At 52.2% G+C, this 17,909-nt stretch overlaps 7 protein-coding genes across 7 annotated transcripts; 3 read left to right on the top strand and 4 right to left on the bottom strand.

Annotated features, from left to right (window-relative positions):
- Nucleotides 1–207: 207 nt before the first annotated feature.
- N0V89_008843 (uncharacterized protein) lies at nucleotides 208–1,773 on the bottom strand (the record flags this gene model as incomplete). Its single annotated transcript, XM_056217596.1, has 2 exons — nucleotides 208–1,397; nucleotides 1,767–1,773. 2 exons carry the CDS (start codon nucleotides 1,771–1,773, stop codon nucleotides 208–210), a joined length of 1,197 nt encoding a protein of 398 aa, XP_056069152.1.
- Nucleotides 1,774–1,857: 84 nt separating this feature from the next.
- N0V89_008842 (uncharacterized protein) lies at nucleotides 1,858–3,774 on the bottom strand (the record flags this gene model as incomplete). Its single annotated transcript, XM_056217595.1, has 2 exons — nucleotides 1,858–2,824; nucleotides 2,873–3,774. The coding sequence occupies 2 exons, from the start codon at nucleotides 3,772–3,774 to the stop codon at nucleotides 1,858–1,860; spliced, it is 1,869 nt and encodes a 622-aa protein (XP_056069151.1).
- Nucleotides 3,775–4,346: 572 nt separating this feature from the next.
- Nucleotides 4,347–5,301, top strand: RPC31 (DNA-directed RNA polymerase III subunit C31; the record flags this gene model as incomplete). Its single annotated transcript, XM_056217594.1, has 3 exons — nucleotides 4,347–4,484; nucleotides 4,620–4,884; nucleotides 4,937–5,301. 3 exons carry the CDS (start codon nucleotides 4,347–4,349, stop codon nucleotides 5,299–5,301), a joined length of 768 nt encoding a protein of 255 aa, XP_056069150.1.
- Nucleotides 5,302–5,640: 339 nt separating this feature from the next.
- N0V89_008840 (uncharacterized protein) lies at nucleotides 5,641–6,933 on the bottom strand (the record flags this gene model as incomplete). The annotated part of the gene is made up of 1 exon (XM_056217593.1): nucleotides 5,641–6,933. The coding sequence occupies one exon, from the start codon at nucleotides 6,931–6,933 to the stop codon at nucleotides 5,641–5,643; it is 1,293 nt and encodes a 430-aa protein (XP_056069149.1).
- Nucleotides 6,934–8,153: 1,220 nt separating this feature from the next.
- Nucleotides 8,154–9,699, top strand: N0V89_008839 (uncharacterized protein; the record flags this gene model as incomplete). Its single annotated transcript, XM_056217592.1, has 2 exons — nucleotides 8,154–9,158; nucleotides 9,214–9,699. The coding sequence occupies 2 exons, from the start codon at nucleotides 8,154–8,156 to the stop codon at nucleotides 9,697–9,699; spliced, it is 1,491 nt and encodes a 496-aa protein (XP_056069148.1).
- A 3,379-nt stretch (nucleotides 9,700–13,078) lies between these two features.
- N0V89_008838 (uncharacterized protein) lies at nucleotides 13,079–13,675 on the top strand (the record flags this gene model as incomplete). Its single annotated transcript, XM_056217591.1, has 1 exon — nucleotides 13,079–13,675. The coding sequence occupies one exon, from the start codon at nucleotides 13,079–13,081 to the stop codon at nucleotides 13,673–13,675; it is 597 nt and encodes a 198-aa protein (XP_056069147.1).
- Nucleotides 13,676–14,824: 1,149 nt separating this feature from the next.
- Nucleotides 14,825–17,829, bottom strand: N0V89_008837 (uncharacterized protein; the record flags this gene model as incomplete). The annotated part of the gene is made up of 3 exons (XM_056217590.1): nucleotides 14,825–14,897; nucleotides 15,315–16,938; nucleotides 16,989–17,829. The coding sequence occupies 3 exons, from the start codon at nucleotides 17,827–17,829 to the stop codon at nucleotides 14,825–14,827; spliced, it is 2,538 nt and encodes an 845-aa protein (XP_056069146.1).
- Between the last annotated feature and the right edge of the window lie 80 nt (nucleotides 17,830–17,909).

Genomic DNA, 17,909 nt, shown 5'->3' with positions numbered 1-17,909 from the left:
CCTGGTATGCTTCCGCCGCTAAATGTTGTGGCGGGAAACAATTGCATGATATGATACTGCCCTACCACTACCACTGCATCAGATATCCACGCGATAAGTCTTCATCTCCGCCACGCCAAAATCGAAATTGACCGACTCGAAGTTTGCCACGCAGGCCGAAGCGCTTATTGCGAAGGATTAGTACATTGAAAGCGCCAGATTGAAATTCTACGAAGCATGTGTCAACGTTTCCCACGCTGTGAACAGATAGTTCGGTTTCGCCGGCCTGCTCCCTTCCACAAATGCCTTCGTCTTTGGCATACTCCTGCCCAGCCTCCCTACAAACTGCGCATATCCCGGCTCCGCAACAGGGAGCAATTCATACTTCAATTGCCCTCCGCAGACCTCACTGGACACCGGGCCTCCTGCAGCGTACTGCGCATGCATTTCCAGCGCGGTCTGCAACTTGCTTCCCAATCCAGTTGTGTAAAGATCCTCGCCCTGTATTCTCGCAGTCTCGAACATGTGTGAAATAGAAGCGAGGCCGTAACTCGCGTGCTCGAGATCGCGACACGTTTCCATGGTGCGGCCATCGAAGAACGAGCCGTCGGACTGCCAGAGCGCACGCACACGAGCTTCAGTTAGGTACTTGGTCGTCCACTCGGGAATCTTGGGGAAGCTCCCGTCGCTCTTGAGATAGATGTACGACGCGATATGCAGCTTTGCCCTTTCCATCACTGCATCATAGAGGGTACGGTCTTCCAGGAAGACAGCGATGTTCTGCGCAGCCTCTAGCATTGCGGAGTCGATGTTATTCGGGTTATCTGCGCTGCCGTCGCGCACGAGAGGGAGATACACGTCCCTTAATATGCCCGAAAATCTTGTGATACTACCAGTGTCCCAGTTTGCATCTGTGTACCGCAGGATTTCAGCTGCACGCGTCCATGTCGAAGCGGCCCAGCCAGACTGCAATCCCGGCTGCTCCGGTGCACTAGAACTCACATGCTCTTTTAATGTGCCGCTCCACGCATCGATAATGGTTATGGCTTTAGCAGCATAGGTATCGTTGCCTGTGTATGCCCAGCGAAGGGCAAGTGAGTAAGCAGCTAAGGCATCGAGACGCTCTTCTTCACAGCCCTGCTCCTGGTCGTGCTCTGGGGTGCCGGGGTCTTCACAGCGCACTGTGGCAACGGGTGAGGGGCCCCAGGAGGGTTTGGTCCATGGCAGGTCGTCTAGAGCTGAGTACGCTGCTCTCCATGGGTTGGCTTTGGCAGCAAGGTGGGCTTTGGTAGAGTCGAGCTGAGCTTGGCTGACGAAAATTCCTGGGTGCTGGAAGGTGTTTTGTCGTGGTGCGGATGTAGATGGCAGAGCAAGGGTTGGAGATGCGGCGAGGTGCAGGAGGAGAAGCGAGGAAACCACTGTGCTAGCCATGACGGTGGAGAGAGCGCTTCTGAGCACGAGATGACGAAGGTTGAAAGGTGCGACCCTTCTGCAGCGCTCTTGCCGTCCTCAAGAGCTCCAACGTAGAGATAATTAGGAATCTAGGATTACTTGACAATTTTTTTTTTCGAGAGAAAGGGACTCGGAAATTACACTGTAGTTTCATGGTAGTTTTCCTTTTTGAATTGGCGTCGTTTAAGCCTAGTTTGTTTCGAAAAGTTACATCGGACCGCCGATCGTACCAAGCCGTCTACTGTTTCTAACGGCGTTCACAAGAGACTTGGCTTGCGACGCTGTTGCCGTTCGTATGCATCTCTAGTTGGTATACTTTCTCGTCTAATTGCCACTCTTCATTATGGGGCTATCGTTTTGACTTATAGTGCGTGCATAAACAGGAGCACTTGACCAGGTCTTCACTATGCTCGGGTCGTACTACGCTCACAACTCCAAGGTGCCTATCCTGCTACCTGCGCTCCCGCCTACACCCCACGGACCCTCATTGACTCTTCGCGTGACCATTTGGAGCACATCGTTCCTGCCGCCATCTTGCTCCAGCCTCCGTCCCAACGCTTTCAGCGCGTCGAAGCGTGACATTGCAACCTGATAGGCCGCATTTTCCGCATCGCCTCGCCCGCCCACAAGATTCGAGAACGTCGTCGCGGGCTTCAACAGCGCAGGCAGCACACCACCGCTGCGCGCCGGGTCAAGGACGAGATCGAGACCTGTACGCGGGAAGTTGTGCAAGCGAGTGTATGTCGCGTCGGAAGTGGGAATAATATCCGGGACGGATGCGGTCGACCATGATGACGTGATGATGGCACGGAGCAGTGTGAGAGCTGCTACGGCATTGTCTTTCATCGCAATGGTGGATGTGTGCGTGACGAGGTCAGAAAATAAGGAGGGGTGTTTGGTGTAGTATTGCGAGGTGAGGAGGCGCGCAAAGACAGACTCTATCTCGATGCGTTTGGGATCCAGACCGATAGTTTCTACCTGCGGAAAGGTGATCTCCTGTTTCGGAGGTCCGTGGAACACAGCGGCCAAAGTCTTTAGCGCATCAGGATTTGTACGAGTAATAGGTATGTCGAGCAGAACGCAGTCATCCCAGGCAAGACCTGTGGCACTGCGAGGTATGAGGGTGGCACGGGGCATTGACGCCAGTATGTTGAGGTCGTGGGGCTCGCATCGGCGTATGTTGCGGCCAAGGTAGGTTCGAATCGTTTGTAGCTCAGCACTGGTTTCGAAATTCTCAGGATAGGCGCTCGCGTAGTCGCTGATATATTGCGCCGTCCTTGGGCTTAGGAAGGAATGATCGAGACCAGGGCTGTCGCTAGTGTGGAAGTCGATTATCCGTTTGTGGATATTTTGCTCCTTCAGGAAGTCTAACGACAGACTCGAGTCGTAGTGCCTATGGCACGTCAGTTGCACCCCATCAAGTCATTGCAGGGATACGTACGTGAGATGAGGCTTTGTTTTCACGGTGATCATAAGCTCGCGGTAGAAGTTGATGAGCGTCATGTGCATTAACACGTCATCATCTGTGTCCACCATCCTCAGCGAGGCGTAGTGGAGTAGTCCTTGCCCCTGAGCCAGTCCGACCTCCTTTTCAATGTCTAGCCCATGGCTTGAGGTGATGGTGCTCCAGTCCAGTGCGCCGACCTTGGGTAGCCAATGCAAGAGGCGCGCCTGCGATATTGTCTTGTCCCGTTTGCTCAACAAAGGTAGCGGTGGGTTCGATAGAGTCTTCATGGAAGTATAGTGGTAGTATAGAGAGACAATATCGCGATCGGTGAATAAGCGCCTCCACATGGGACCAGCGCCGTATTTGTGCAGCGTTGCCTCTCCAGATACAGTGGCGGGCTCATTCTTGGACGCACGCAACAAGGAAGTAAGAAGATCTTCGGCTTGGGTGGCAACTCCAGCATTCGAAGTGCAGAGCCACAGCCGTACGATAGCGGCCATGACAGTTGGTCGATTCGCAAGGGCCTGTGCATCGTTGCTTCCTGCTGCAGCCTTCTCCAGCAAAGTGAGGATGAGAGCATGAACCGGTGTTGCTTGCAAATCTAGGCCGATCTCGAAATCAACATCTTTGATGTGCTCGAATCGGTAGGGTGCAGCGAGCTTTGTAACAAATTGGATGAGAGGTGCTGGTTCCTGCTGGAGCTTTGGCAGCAGAGCAGCGATCTGGAGGAACAATGGCCCAGTCTCCTGCCATATCCGGGCTTGATAATCGGGTGTGCTTGTGAAGAGGCCGCATTTCTCGAGCAGGTCTGCATCCAGTGTCGTAGTCGGATCCTCGTCTACCGCTTGTAGATGTGCAGAGAGTTCAGGGAGAAGAGCAGCGGATGTTTGCGCCATGTCAATGAATTTGTGCAGACGGAGGAACTGGGCTTTGGTTCATCAGAATAATAGAGCTATTTCAAGACAGCCTAAGCAGAGGTGGCGGCAAGTTTCCTGGTAGTGCCAATAGTAGAAGCTTCCAGTCCACGGTTTAGCTGTTCTCATGTGACTACGCGTACTGCAAGGGCCTGGGCGCGTCAACAGGCGTGAATTACTCTGACGCGGCGAGCGTTCTTTGAGCCGCGGGTCAATGTGTAGAGGCGTGGTCCTGAAGTTCGACCGATCAAATGACGTCAGAGCTTGCTGCACAGCGCAGTGCGAGAATCGTGTGTCGCCCGAAGAGAGACAGTATAGAGTGCGACACTACGATAGCTGGGGTGAGTTGGTTGCAGCGTGATGTGAGAGGCTGGGCGGGGCATCGGCGCTGGTGCCCCACCAAGTAAGGGCCGCGGCTCAAGTTGCTGCAGGTGTTACCCAAATTTTTGTCCTCGACAATGAAATTCCGCAAACCGGTCCGACGTCGCCTCCACGGCTGCAGCATCTGAAGCGCAGCTCATCCATACCATCCTACTACCAGAACAGCTATCGTCATGTCTCGCGGCGGAAGGGGTGGCGCGCGCGGTGGCGGGCAGCGCAGCGCTCCCGGGACAGTTATGATCGCGGGCACAGAGATGGCCTGGGACTTGACGGGCCTCGAGCTCCAGAAAGGGCCTGGCGACTTGTTTCCCGTATGTTGTTCTGATTGGCATTCCTTGCGTTCCCTTCATTATCGTACGCATCATGGGCTGCCATGAGGTCCTGGAATTGTCGCATGATGCTTCCACTCTCAACGCGACTCGACAGCCTGCTGAGACCTTGGACAGAGCGCCCCACCAGCTCAGGCGCCTGCGCCCTCCGAATATGAGAAGACAACTCTGAAGCACTACATCGCAATCCGCGACCGTGTCCACAACGGCGACTTCTTCACGATCCTGAACGATGGCATGAAGACGGGGCTTAAGCGCAAGGCCGGCGACATCGCGCCCACCGACGAATCACTTTTTGACCCCTTCGTTGGCAACGAAACATACTCAGCCAGATATCACAAGCGCCATCGGAAAGTTCCGAAGCTAGACAGTCGCCCGTTCGGTGAGTTCGCATGATGCAGCGGATGGGCGCATTCACTAATAGCACACTGCAGTTCACGAGCTATTCCCGCCCGAACTGCGACAGTACCTCGACCGAGGCAGCAACAAGAAGAAGCGCGTCCTCGCCGTGACCACCAAAATTAATGAGAAATCCTCGATTCAGCAACATATCGAGCAGGAAGAGGGACGAACACGCGAAGCCGAGGCGCGCGCTGAAGATGAAGACGAGGAGTTTGATGAGGACGAGGCAGCCGAAGACGAGGAAGAAAAAGAGAAGGGTGATGACGAGGACAACTGGTCCGCGGTTTCGAGCGACTCGGAGGAGGCAGACGACGACTACAACGCCGAGCAATACTTTGACAACGGCGAAGACGACGACATCGACGACGCGGATCCGTATGAGAACACGTACGAGTAGGATTCTGCATGGCAATTCCGGCCCGGTCGTCGACCAAAGGACTCGGAATGGAACTCGAAAACCATGTTCCGTGTGGGCAATTCGTTGGCGGCAGCCCTAAGTGCATAGTGGAGGGCGTTGCGAGGTGGTATGATACCCATTGATGTTTAGAACGTTGCAAGAGCAATGCAGTTGAAATCCAGTCTACTGATACGGCAATTTGTGGCCATGTGTTAACCCACGTTACCCCCTCAACAAGCCGGCGACATTATAATGTTGCGATGCGCAATGAAAGTCACAGCACTGCGGTGAAGGAATTGTTCTATGAATTGAGTTTTATTACAATGTACACGGATATGACTAAACCACGATGCGATCGTCGAGCGCTACCAGTTCAACTTCATCTTCTTCATCTTCATCTACCATATCCGCCCAGCTTTTGGCGAACGAGTGCTCTGAAGGCGACGTGGGCGGCGTGATAGGCTCGACCATTTCCTCGTTGTCCTCGTACTGTGTCAGCTCTGGGATTTGTTCTGACTCCAGCTTCTGCTTTCCCTCCAACAGCACCTCATTAACCCGATCCTGCTCTTGCCAAAGCACAAACTCTAGCAAGTTTTCATCTCCCGCGGGTGGCAGCCGCGATCTCTTCACCACCATCTCTTTCTCTCCAAACTCAATGTCCTCGCGCAGGATGTTGAAGCGCAAGCTGCTCGTTCTATCTGCACCTTTCCTGTGGTGATATGCATGTGCCTTTGGTCTGCGCTCTGGACACAGATTAGTTCGAGTTCCCACGCGAGGGCCTTCCTGCTTTCCCATCCATTTCCCCATCTCAAAAGGCGCTTTGTCGTTGCGCTCCGAATCACGCATTAGCAGAATACGCTCTACTAACGCGTTTCGATCTTCAGCCTTGGACAAATCATAAAGCAGAACCTTCTGCGGCATGAAATCATCTTGATCCAGCTCATCGATGTACCCAGCTTCCACTAGCATGCTAGACAGAATTCTTTTCTTATCTACTGCGGCTACTGTGGCGCCATAGCTCCTGGCGTATAGAAGGGTGACGCAAGACGATAAATCCAACCCGCCGTGGATGTCACTCTCAAAGCCGTATTTCTTTAATCTGAAAATTTTAGGACAAGCGTGTAGTTCGTTTGTCCTCAGTTCTTTGGCATCGAATGACACTGAGGCGTCAGAGAGGGTAGGCTGGAGACCAAATGGGGTGAACAACTCAACAACTGCATCGAGAAGATAGCCTTGCTCTACCATCGTTCTAGCTTCGGCGAAGGGTTCGAGAAGGTTTGGCGCATCTGAGCGTAGGGCTCTCAACAGTGCAGAATCTGTCCTTGGAACCAGGCGAAGCTGCCCACAATACGCTTCAGTCTCTTTCTCGATCGCGAATTCGAGAATCCAGATAATCAGTCCGGTGACATCAGCCTGGGATGTGATGGTGAAGGCATTGGAGGTGTTTTCGCGGGCCTTAACCACGCGGACGGTGTTGCTGGCTTTGCTACCTATGATGCGCAGAGTGTAAAAGAGAGGGGCGGTGGTAAAGGTCAGGATAGTGGAGAGTTCGCCGGTGAGAATACAAGGGAGGGCGTGCGCGTTAAGAGAGTCATAAAGAGTGGCGGGGATGTTGGTGATTGTTGGAGACATTGCGGTCTGGAAGAGGGTTCTTGGATGGCTTCGATAATTGTTGTGGTGGGAATGGTAGTGATGTTGAAGTGCCTTGAATCTGAGTTTGCTGCGTGATGAAGCTATTGAAGTATGTTGGATCCTCCAGAGATGAGGGCGGGGACTTTGTAGAGCACATAGGGTTGTGAAGATGGTTCACGATACCCGTTGAGAAAAAAGGCATTTTAAGATTAGTGTTGTGTACCAAGGGACGTTGCGAAGAGTGCTGAGGCCTACTAGGCTACGGTATCGATCCAACTGTTGTGATCCAAATTTTGCTACTTATTGTCACACTGTGGAGTATTGTGACAATAAATTGCAGCGCCTCCTAGGTGAATTTGAGTGGTGTCGCGCCCCCAGATACACAGAGGCGTACCAGCAGACAGCGCAAGACCTACTGACTGCCTGCCCTATGTGGATGGAGAGTTATAGTGCATCCTGGACTGACTTGAGCGGTGTTTCGTTTCTAGTGTTCCTAGGACGCAGCTTTGAGGTATACCTTTGGTATACCTGCTCGTTAACGGTAGCTCATCGGTCAACGGTCGAATACCGTTTCCTGTCTGTGGTTCGCTTTGATGCGAGTACCGTAACGCGGAGCGTTCAATATCTGTCGACCAAGATTGTGCAACATGTTTCCTGAGAAGAACATTATCACGTAGATGATGATGTGTAGAAGGATTGCATGGTGCTTTGTCGTGACGGTGGTACCTACGAAGGTAGCGAGACATGGAACGTTTTAACCACAATCGATCTAGCCAGGTACCAAATCCCCGCTCGTCGGTACGGACGAAACTCTTGCACCCGCCCCCCGTAGCCAAGCCATCTACTTTTGAACCCTTACAAAGCGCAGCTACTGGCCTTAGTTGCATGCAATATCCCCCTAGTCCGATGAGCAATATAAATGAGCACGTTTGCGTGCTTGGGAACGTTCTCGTGCGTATGCAAAGCCAATCGCATCGTGCTTGTGGAGAGGCTATACCTCGATGGTTTGCCACAAGGATTTCCACGTGGGGTCGCATGGGGTAGGAAGGATAATGGGAGTACCGGAGCGTCCGTGAGTTTGTTTCGCTGGGGATTACAGATGCGCGATGAGGGGATAGCGGTCTCTTCAAGTGTGCTCGCTGGGATGCCTGTCTGCCATTTCACCTCGTCAATCTCGTTCCTGCGTTTTCCCACTCCACGCAGCTTACAGCTTTTCCGTCATGCGTTCCTTCCTACCGTTGTCGCTCTCCCTACCCTGGCTCGCCAGCGGACAATATGTCTCGTTTCCTCGAAGGGACACACGAGCCACGCTACCATGCGGAACACTCGTCAACGGCTTCATCGATGCGAAATCCTCTTCTGTACGCCAATTCCTGGGTATCCCTTTTGCACAACCGCCCGTTGGGAATCTCCGCTGGGAGCCACCGCTCGCTAACAAACCCTCGTCGCCTGTGAATGCAACCGCATATGGCAGGTCTTGCACGCAATTCGAGCCGCTCACACCAAATCTCGAGAACACGGACGTTCCCGAGTTGACGATCCAAAACAAGAACACTGGCGAGGACTGTTTGACGCTAAGCTTGTGGACGCCTACGAATGCAACTAAACTACCGGTCGTGGTATTCTTCTATGGCGGGGGCTGGTATACCGGTGGACAAGATGTTCCTTACACGATCCCAACGCAGTGGGTGCAGAGGACGAAAGACTTGATCGTCGTAAAACCAAATTCGCGAGGAAACATATTTGGGTATCCGAATGCGGAAGGAGCAACGAACCAGAACCTAGGCATGCTTGACCAACGGCTTGCAGTTGAGTGGGTACGAGACAACATTGAAGCGTTCGGGGGCAATAGTTCCAAGATTACTATCTGGGGCCAATCTTCTGGCGCAGAACAAGTTGATTTCTACAACTTCGCTTGGCGCGAAGATCCCATCGTTCAAGGCCTCATCATGAACTCTGGAACTGCGTTCATCGAGGACGGCTCGGGTCCTAAATACTCCAACTTCTCTTACGTCTCCGCGCAGGTAGGCTGCGGGAACAGCACCGACGCCGGAGCCGAGATTGCGTGCATGAAGAAGATTGACGCGGCGACGATCGAGAAGGTCATTGCAGACAATCTGAATGGAGGAGGGGTGCCGCCGTTGGCTTTCGGTGCATCGGCTGATGAGCAGATTGTGCCTTCAAACTTGACGGCATGGGCGCTCGAGGGTAAGATCACGAAAGTGGTAAGTGCATCGCCAGTAGTGATAAAGAAGCCAGCAAGCTGACGAGATGACACAGCCCGCTATTATCGGCATCGATCGGAACGAGGGCGTAGGGTTCGTAACATACAACGCCAGCGGACCGAGCGCAGAAGATCAAGTTTTGTCGGAATTCTGGTTTCAGACGCTCTTCCTCTGCCCCTCTTTCAAGACGTCGAAGCTCCGTGCCGCAGCCGGCCTCCCAACATACCGTTACATGTATGCCGGCAACTTCAGCAACATCTCTCCACGACCATGGATGGGGGCTTATCACGGCTCCGAACAGCCGATGCAGTTTGGCACCCACGGCAACTACAGAGGCGCATCGACACCATACCAAATCGCCGTCAGCGAAGCGATGCAGGACGCATATCGTGCGTTCATCAACGACCCGCAGTCTGGGCTGAAGGGACATGACTGGCCAGAATTCACAGGGGATTCTGACGTTGTGAGGTGGTTTGCGAGCAACGGTACCGTGGCCAGGAATGCGGTCGGAGAGCTGAAGGCGTGGGAAGATCAGTGTTGAAGAACACTTGGCACAACACTGTACCGTAAGACAAGAACGACATGGTTGCCTTCCTATCGAGTGAGATTTCAGTTTCCTACGCGCGCGGATCGCGCAAACGCCCATTCTTATCTCCAATGTCTTGAGACGTTGACAATTCCGTATCAACAGGTCTCAATGTGCGACTCGCTCTCATTCCTTTTGATCGGTTCTCGTAATTGCAGAACACAGTGACAGCAAGCGCTGCGGACCGGATCACTGGGCCACACAGACTTCTCGTTGATGTTCATGCACTTTGCGCATTTGCGTGCTCCCAAGGGATGTTACTGTCACACGACACGAGCCTCATGTCCCATCATTGGCGTATTTCGTCGAAGGATTTGGCGTCACAGCCACGCGCATCCGGTTTGTCGGGCGCACGGCTGGGTGACACGACAATTGAATTGTTTAAAATTGTCCCTCATGCCTTGCGCGATACGCATCTTGCCAACGTCCGCTTCGCCACGGTGCCTCTAGCAGTGCGCAGATGTCTCCAGTGCAGTGGAGACATTCCAGACCACGTTGGTTGTTTATCTACCGTGCCATTGGCCTTCTTCAGCCTAGTCGTGACGGATAATTACGTATCAAGCTTCGATAGGTGGTGTCGATGTCGGCGCCGTCGTTCGAGAGGACCGTTGAGGTCGAGGCCACTATTGCTTTGGCATTCTTCCTGACTACCGCGGGTTTGTGTTTACACGAGGGGTCGCGGAGGATCAGGAAGGCTCGTTTGACAGCCTATAACCTTCTGCTATACTTCGCCTATGTAAGCACTCACGCTTTGAATCATATCTTTGCGCTTACGATCTTAGGCGGATGTCATCGTCAAAGACATCATCGCCCTGTGGTGTAAGTCGGTGAAATGCATGCATCCAGACTGTTGCTAACTTTCTTGAGTGGTCATCAAAGGCGCGTGTTCGGACGTCGTTCTATCGAAGCAGACCCCTCATGACGAGATCCTCTTCGAAAATGTACAGATTCTTTTTTGAACACTATCACATCAATATCTACTCATACACATCAGGTATTCTTCGCTCTGGCCGGGCTCCGGGCAGCGACCACCATCTCGGTCAAGCTCGCCGTCCTCTTCCTCTACAAACAAGTCTTCACATTGGACAATCCATGGTTCCGCATCGTCTGGTGGGCCTGCTTATTGTACTTAGTGCCCTGCTTCATAACGATTGACCTGACCTTCTACGGTATCATCTTCTCCAATAAGAAGCGAACACCTCATCTCCAACCCGCGGATATCATATTTGAGCGGATCGCGCATGTGATCGTCGCGTGGCTGAATACTATCGCTGACATGTCCATCTTGGCCCTACCGCTTCCGTCCCTGCTGCGGCTCCGCGTTCGGAGATCGCAGAAAGCGGCGCTGTGCGTGCTGCTCTGCATGGGCTTTCTGTGAGTCAGCGTTGCTTCGTCGAGGAAGGAACGCGCGCTAATGTTGACATGCAGTGCGACAGCCGGAACGTGGGCTAATGCCATCCTGCTCTCTGTTTCTCTGATGAAGGGTCGTGATATGAGCCAGGCCCATGCCAACACTGTGCTTCTTATCGCATCTGTAACAGAGTGTGCTGTTGGTATATTTTGCGCGTGCCTGGCAACGTCGAAGCCAGCGGTTTCTGTGCTTTGGCGCTGGCTTAAGGCTGCATTGCGAGGGGAGAAAACGCATAGCCACTTTACTGAGCTGCGACCGAAAGCTGAAAAAGCTGATACTCCACCTAATTTGAAGGAATTGTCAGTCAAAGAGATGGTGCAGAGTTGTTCGGACCCTCGTGGGTAGAAGCGCTGCAAACAGTACTACGATCCAGAATCTGCCCCTTCGTACCTCAAACCTGGAGAACGGCAAACGACGGCGCGACTGGGCAGCGTTTTTTGACGAGATGAAACTGGGAAAACAATACAATCATTGACGTCGCTTTTGGGCGCCCCTGCGATACAATGCGGCTGGCTTTCGTAGAGGTGCTGTCTTTCCTGTCGAATCGTCCAAGTATGCTACACATGCGGCCTGCGAGCGATCTAAATGGAAGAAGAACAACAATCACAGCTATTCAACGACAGCGCTCGAGCCGACCACATCCAACGCTATGATAAAAACTTTGGGAGGATGGTTTCTTCCTACGGAATGGACTTGTTCTTCAATTTCGAAGATTGGCTTGAGTAGGGGAAGTGACAGTTGCTCAGGCCGCTCTTGTCATTCACTGACCCGGACTTGATGAAACTGCGGCGTTGGCAGTGCACAGATCTCCTTGGCGGTACCTTCACTTTTACTGGAGTCCCAGGCTCAATCGTACGCATATCAAGAATGGGCGACAGCATAAGGCATACATGTCAAGGTCCGTCATTGCCACCGATGGCTTGACGCGTGGGCCAACGACCGACGATGATGCGAGCCCTGACATCCGCGAACTTCGAAATATCAAGATACACAAGTTGTTCACTCAATCAAAAGATCTGCAAGTATTGGTTCACACTATCCTTCAGGGCAGAATCATGCCATAGTCTGGGTCCATCTCGCCTCGTCTTGAGATGCCCGTAGTACAAATGGAATCTGGGCATGAAGCTTATCTGTGGAAGATGTGTCTTGTGGTCTGGAGTCAGCAAAGGCCCGGCATCTCCAAACCCGGATGGCGCTTTGCTTTAGCCAAAGGGAATGGTGTAGGTCTGGGGACGGAAGAAAATCTTCAAGGTCTAGCGGGCGCATTGCGGGAAAACTTGGCGGGTTGAAATGAGTCCCTGCCGCGAATGCCAGGCCAAAGCGCATCAGAATTGCTAAAGCAGTTCTACTGCCGATGCAGACGAATTATGACGACGATGGGGGTGATGATGATGGTGCCTGTTCACAAGGCTCCAGTCGTTTGCACAGTCCGGTCGAAATGAGATTAGGGATCAAACAGTAAGAATATAATGACAGTCTTGCTGTGATCCGTAAGTATTAACAGGCTGCCATTGATCTCCTTCTCATTTCGCTGCTCCGTCATGCTTCGCGAAATGTCAGCCACTCCGCCTCTGCAAGTGAGCATTGTGACTTCTCGATGGTATTCAAGGAGCGATCGCTTTCAAGCAAGGCTCCAAAGGCCGACGAGGACATTGTGTGAAGAGATTCTGCTGGACAATGCGCAACAACTTTCACCCTGAATAACATTGTTCACAAGTGGTTGCTGCACAATAGCCCCTCCACTCATGAGACGCACAATATTTATATCTACTCAACCTACCTAGCCCCAATAAGGTCAACAAAGTTGAAGCAAGGATGCCTTTTACAACTTCAGATTTCCTTGGTAGCGCCTCCGAACAGGATTCAGTGTGTCGTGGCTACTGTCAGCACACCTCTTGTCGCACATATCGACCCATACCTCAAATGCCTCGGCGAATCTGTCCGGATGCCCATCCCACACCACTGACACCCTTAAGCGTTTTCTCTACGATCCACATTACCACCGTTCACGAGAAGCTGGCCGATCTTCAACGGACTGTCGACGCTCGCACGCAACTGGTCGAACTTGCCCACCAACATCCGCAACGCTACCACCTCGACTCCTGGACGACACAAGCTTATCACACCTACGTTAGTCGACGGAACAACGACTTTGAAGAACTCTTGGCCGAGATTAGGCTCTCGGTTGCATATTTCGGTCACATTAACCTGCCGGGGCGCCGCGAATTTACTGACGCAGTCAAAGATGCAGGTCTCTACGAGGAAGAAGTCTCTCTCGAGCAGCTGCTTGCATGGCACGATGAAGCAGAGCATCTTCGAATGGCGGCCAGGAATAACTGTGAGTGGTTTGTTGAGAGTGGCGAGTATAGTGACCGTCGAGACGGGATCTTCAGCCCCGAATGGAGCTTCGCAAACTCAAATGCAGGAGGAGCGCGCGCAAGCATCGAGGAAGTCGCACCAGATGAGGTTCAGCAGACCTCGGACGCAGCAACTGCTGACAATGCCAGTGGCGTGGAGTAGTGGCTGGCTGCTGCACTTGATACTCAGTTAAGAACACTGGCTGGTATATTCCGCGAGAGGTAGTCCTTACTCTCTTGTTGATTGCAGATTGCGCTGCATTATCTAGCTTCTGATCATGATATGGCAGAGCATCAATTTCATTCATCCAATTTTATCCATTCCTTCGCAATTATGATCCACGTAGCAATTCTCTGTACTCTCACCGAACGCGCGAACGAGGCATCTTTGCCCGTCTAACCATGCCTAATTCGCTACCTCAGGGCTAATACATCGACACACAGGAAAAGGTATTTTGGATATTGCTCATCGTGTTTTTGCGTACTCCCGGAGCACAAGTCTGTTAAGAGGCTACATATACGTGAATAAAGAGATGCACTAGGATAAACGAACTGAGAGTGACCCTTACCCTTACTTTATCCCGCCAGCATCCGTCTCTCAATGAGCTATCGATGCCCTTAAGATACACACATTGATCAATAAGCGCAACAATTGCGGTCTTGAGCCCTGAGGGCAATTTCACTACGAGCAGAGACTCGGAGATATGCTTTTCCACTCTGCCTCCCAAAGGGTCATACGTTGGTTCATTTTTGCGGATTTGAAACCCCCTCGTGGTATACCTTCGACGCAATAAATTGCATCATCGAACAGCCTGAATGCACCCAATCCTGCTGGTACATACAATCAGTCCCGGCTCTTCCCTTCATCGAGCTGTCGCCACCAGATCGGCGCATTCCATTGCGTCAATTCTGTCCAGTGAAGTCTCATGGACCTGCACTTTCTCAAAAATTATGGTACTCAAGTCTCAGTGCGTGGCTTATTGGTAGTTATCGCGAGAAGAAGGTGACTGCAGGTATGTAGGCCAATATGCGAGCGGTGGATGCGAAGAAAAGAGATACAAAGACAGTTAGTGTGTGCTGAAAGAATATTGCGTGTTCCCATGCGCTGCTTGTTGGCCTGAAGCCCTTGTCACGGTTTTTTCTTTTCAGAAAATATCAGATGTTGCACATGAGGTGGTTGCATGTAGAGCGTCTGCAGATTTCGCCTTCTTGTGCGTCGCGAAAGCCAAGCGGATGATCAAAGAGAAGTAAGTCGAAAGCAACTATGTCGATACCATCACAATGCTTAGTATGTCAGGTGGTGTTCTTCTGGCTAAAATCTACTGACGATGATGATGTTGTCCGTAGTGGGGTCCTTTGCGGTAGCCTTCTCGTTGGCCTTCGCACTATCCTTCCCCAATCGCTTACCCGATCGCTTCTCCGAAAGTGGCTAAAGAACTGAGATCGGCTGAATCCGAAAGCGGGATTGACATTCCAATTGCTTTCTAGTAGCAAAAAGAAGTCCAATATGCTGATGCTGTGATGCTACGTGGTGTCACAGAGCGCTATCAGAACTGAAAACGCAAAATCAGCAAGTCACCATACGACATTTGTTTATGTCTTTGATGCATCTACAAGTACAATGCGCAGTTTGAACGGTTGTCTTCGAGAGGTCGAGATATCCTGCTCCCAAATTCAGAATGGCCTAGATAGAACCCATTTCCAATCCGGTAGCAAACCCCATCTAGGCTGGCCATCAATAATGCTCCCAAGTCCCAACTGTATGCCCCTGCACCCTCGCCTTTGTCCAATCCACCCCATACTTGTACGGCGCCAATACCGGCTCCTCATCAATGCCACAATGATCATCGCCATCCCTTCCTTGGAACCAACCTAAGGCATACGTCTTCCCCAACTTCTCTAAATGCACGGTCATCTGCTTGCTATCGAACTTCTCCGTGTCGACAAAGTTAACGAGCATTTTCGACTGGTGGATGAAGGCGAGGACGGATGCCATGGTGCCGACCTGCCGCGGCATGAACTTGTGCGAGCGGTGCACATACACGACGCAGGCGACGCCTACTAGGAAGAATATGATGGCGATAGAGAGGACGAAGGAGGACCAGAAGGAGCGGAAGGTCTGGTCTGTATTTGCACGGTCATCATGGTCGTCGCCATTTATGACGTCGTTGCCGCTTTGGCCAGGGACGAATTTTATACCGTCTACGGAGAAGGAGGAGACGCAGATAGTGAGGATCTCGGCTAGAATGGAACCGACCCCGACAAGGAACACGATGTAGTGCTTATTAATGAGGGCCTTGAAGGGGAGGACGATGGGGTTTGTGCCAGTGTAATCGAGCGTCAAAGTCTTCGCCGGTGCTTCGCGTTGTGCGAGGATGTGGTATGGTTGAAGAGTACGGATATCGCCGTTCAAAGTGTTCCAGAGTAGCTTGACGATCGTGGCCAAAGTTGTGAGAAGAAAGGGTAACTTGTCCGTAACAACCTGGGCCGGTTTGACGAAGAGAAAAATGGGCAGTACGACCGCGAATAAGATGAGGTAACAAATATAAGGTATGCCAGCTTTGAGTCGTAGCATGAGGGGCCGAGGATCGGAGCCAGTGTCTGGAATTTTTTCCCTTACAGTGCGGATATATTCTCCTTGCCAGAGCGAGCTCTTGTGAAGGATATAACGTCGATGGCGAAGCTGTTTGTGTATTTTATCCAGTGGTGCGGTGTCTAAGTTTTGAAAGTCGGCGAGAATGTGGCTTTTGGTAGCCATGGCCGCGACGCCAGCGATACCCTTGGGATCAGACAGTAAACCACTTTTCCTACGCATCTCGTACAGAAGGACCGTACCGAGGATAGCAACGATGATGAGGCAGGTGGTAACAGACCTGGACCACCAAGGTTGTATCCGTATCGATTTCCAATCTCTTACCTCTCGCTTTTCTTCTTTTGGATACATCTCTACGGATGCCGATTGGAGGATAGGCACCAGGCTACTCGCTATAAGTGTAGATATGGACACATAGATGACTGCATACTGCTTATGCCGTAGCGCTCGTAGGGGCACCAGCCAGCTCATGAACGTCAAATAGTCCATGTTAAGCGATTCACCCGCGGAGGACCCATTCTTCTTGGATAATTGATAGTACGGCTCCAGTCGCTTGACTTCATAGTCCACTATCTGCCATAGGATACCGTAGATGACGAAGAAGAGGACCGGGGCGTATTTCCAGGTGAAGTACTGTAGCACCGTCAAATCTTTAGCGCTTCTGAACTTGATCAGCCCTCCATCGTGGTCGTCGTCAGGATCGTGTTCGGATGCTTTTTGTGAAATCTGGCACAGATACTCTTGTAATCCAGCCAGAGCAAGCGCAATAATTACAAGAAATGTTAGGTACGGCCAACCCATCGAGAATGGTCGCCAAGAAGGCATGTCCGGGTCTAACTCACAGTCAGTCTGTGAAACCCCCGATGTTGCACTTGTCACTTACCTGGAGGAAAGAAGTAACTCATTTCATTGTTATTACCACGCTCAAAAACGAGCGAAGCGCGGCTGTCGAAGTCATTCCCATGTCCCGCCATATCACTGATATCCACAGGGATTTCTGAGACCGCTACGATACCCCCAGTCTTCTCAGCCTCCTCCTGTGCATCTTTCGCGACGACGTCAACGATATTTGCGTCAGATAGACCTCTCCTATGGCCACGTGTAGTATCAGCTTCAGGCAGTGCTGCTGTGTGCGTGAAGGGTACTTCCGTGATGGACGACATTCCTGCCCCAAGTTGTGCTTCCAATCTCTCGTACTCCGCAGCGTAACCGGCCTCATTGAGGTCGCGCTCTGCTTCCATTGCGTCAGCCGCGCTCGCCATCTTCTTAGGCTGCTCGAACTGCTTCATAGGCATGCCGCCATCGAATCCGCTCAAGTCATATCCTAGCGGCTCGTCTACCTCTTCGACCCCTTGTAGTCTCCTTTTGCCTGACTCTTCATCTTCCAACCTGTTGTAATCTCCACCGTGCAACCTTCCACTGCGGAGGGATGCGAGTCGGTTCAAGAGCCTTTTGGTGCCACTCCTGCTCTGTATCGTAGAATGTGATCCGGTCGGGCTAAAGGGATCAGGCGACGGGCTATATGATGTATTTTCGGGGAAGGACGGCGGCGCCGGGGCGCGAGGTATGCGGTACGATGGCTCTGCAGCGGGTATCAGAGGCGAGGGATACGATGTACGGCGCGATAACGAGGGTGTCTCGACGGGGCTAACTGATGCGATTGAGGCCGGACGGGAGGGAAAAAGCTGGGATAATCGATCAGAGCCAGACGTGTTCTGTCGCATCAGAGGAGGTCGCGCTTGCGACGTAGGCGTCCCGCTACCAACTGCAGGCGATCCAGCGCGCAACGCTGCAGGGACATGAT

This window comes from Didymosphaeria variabile, assembly GCF_027946475.1.
Source record: "Didymosphaeria variabile strain IMI 356815 chromosome Unknown scaffold_6, whole genome shotgun sequence".
Taxonomy (NCBI): Eukaryota; Fungi; Ascomycota; class Dothideomycetes; order Pleosporales; family Didymosphaeriaceae; genus Didymosphaeria; species Didymosphaeria variabile.
The sequence above is the reverse complement of the archived record's forward strand: the minus strand, read 5'-3'. Positions and strand labels throughout refer to the sequence as shown.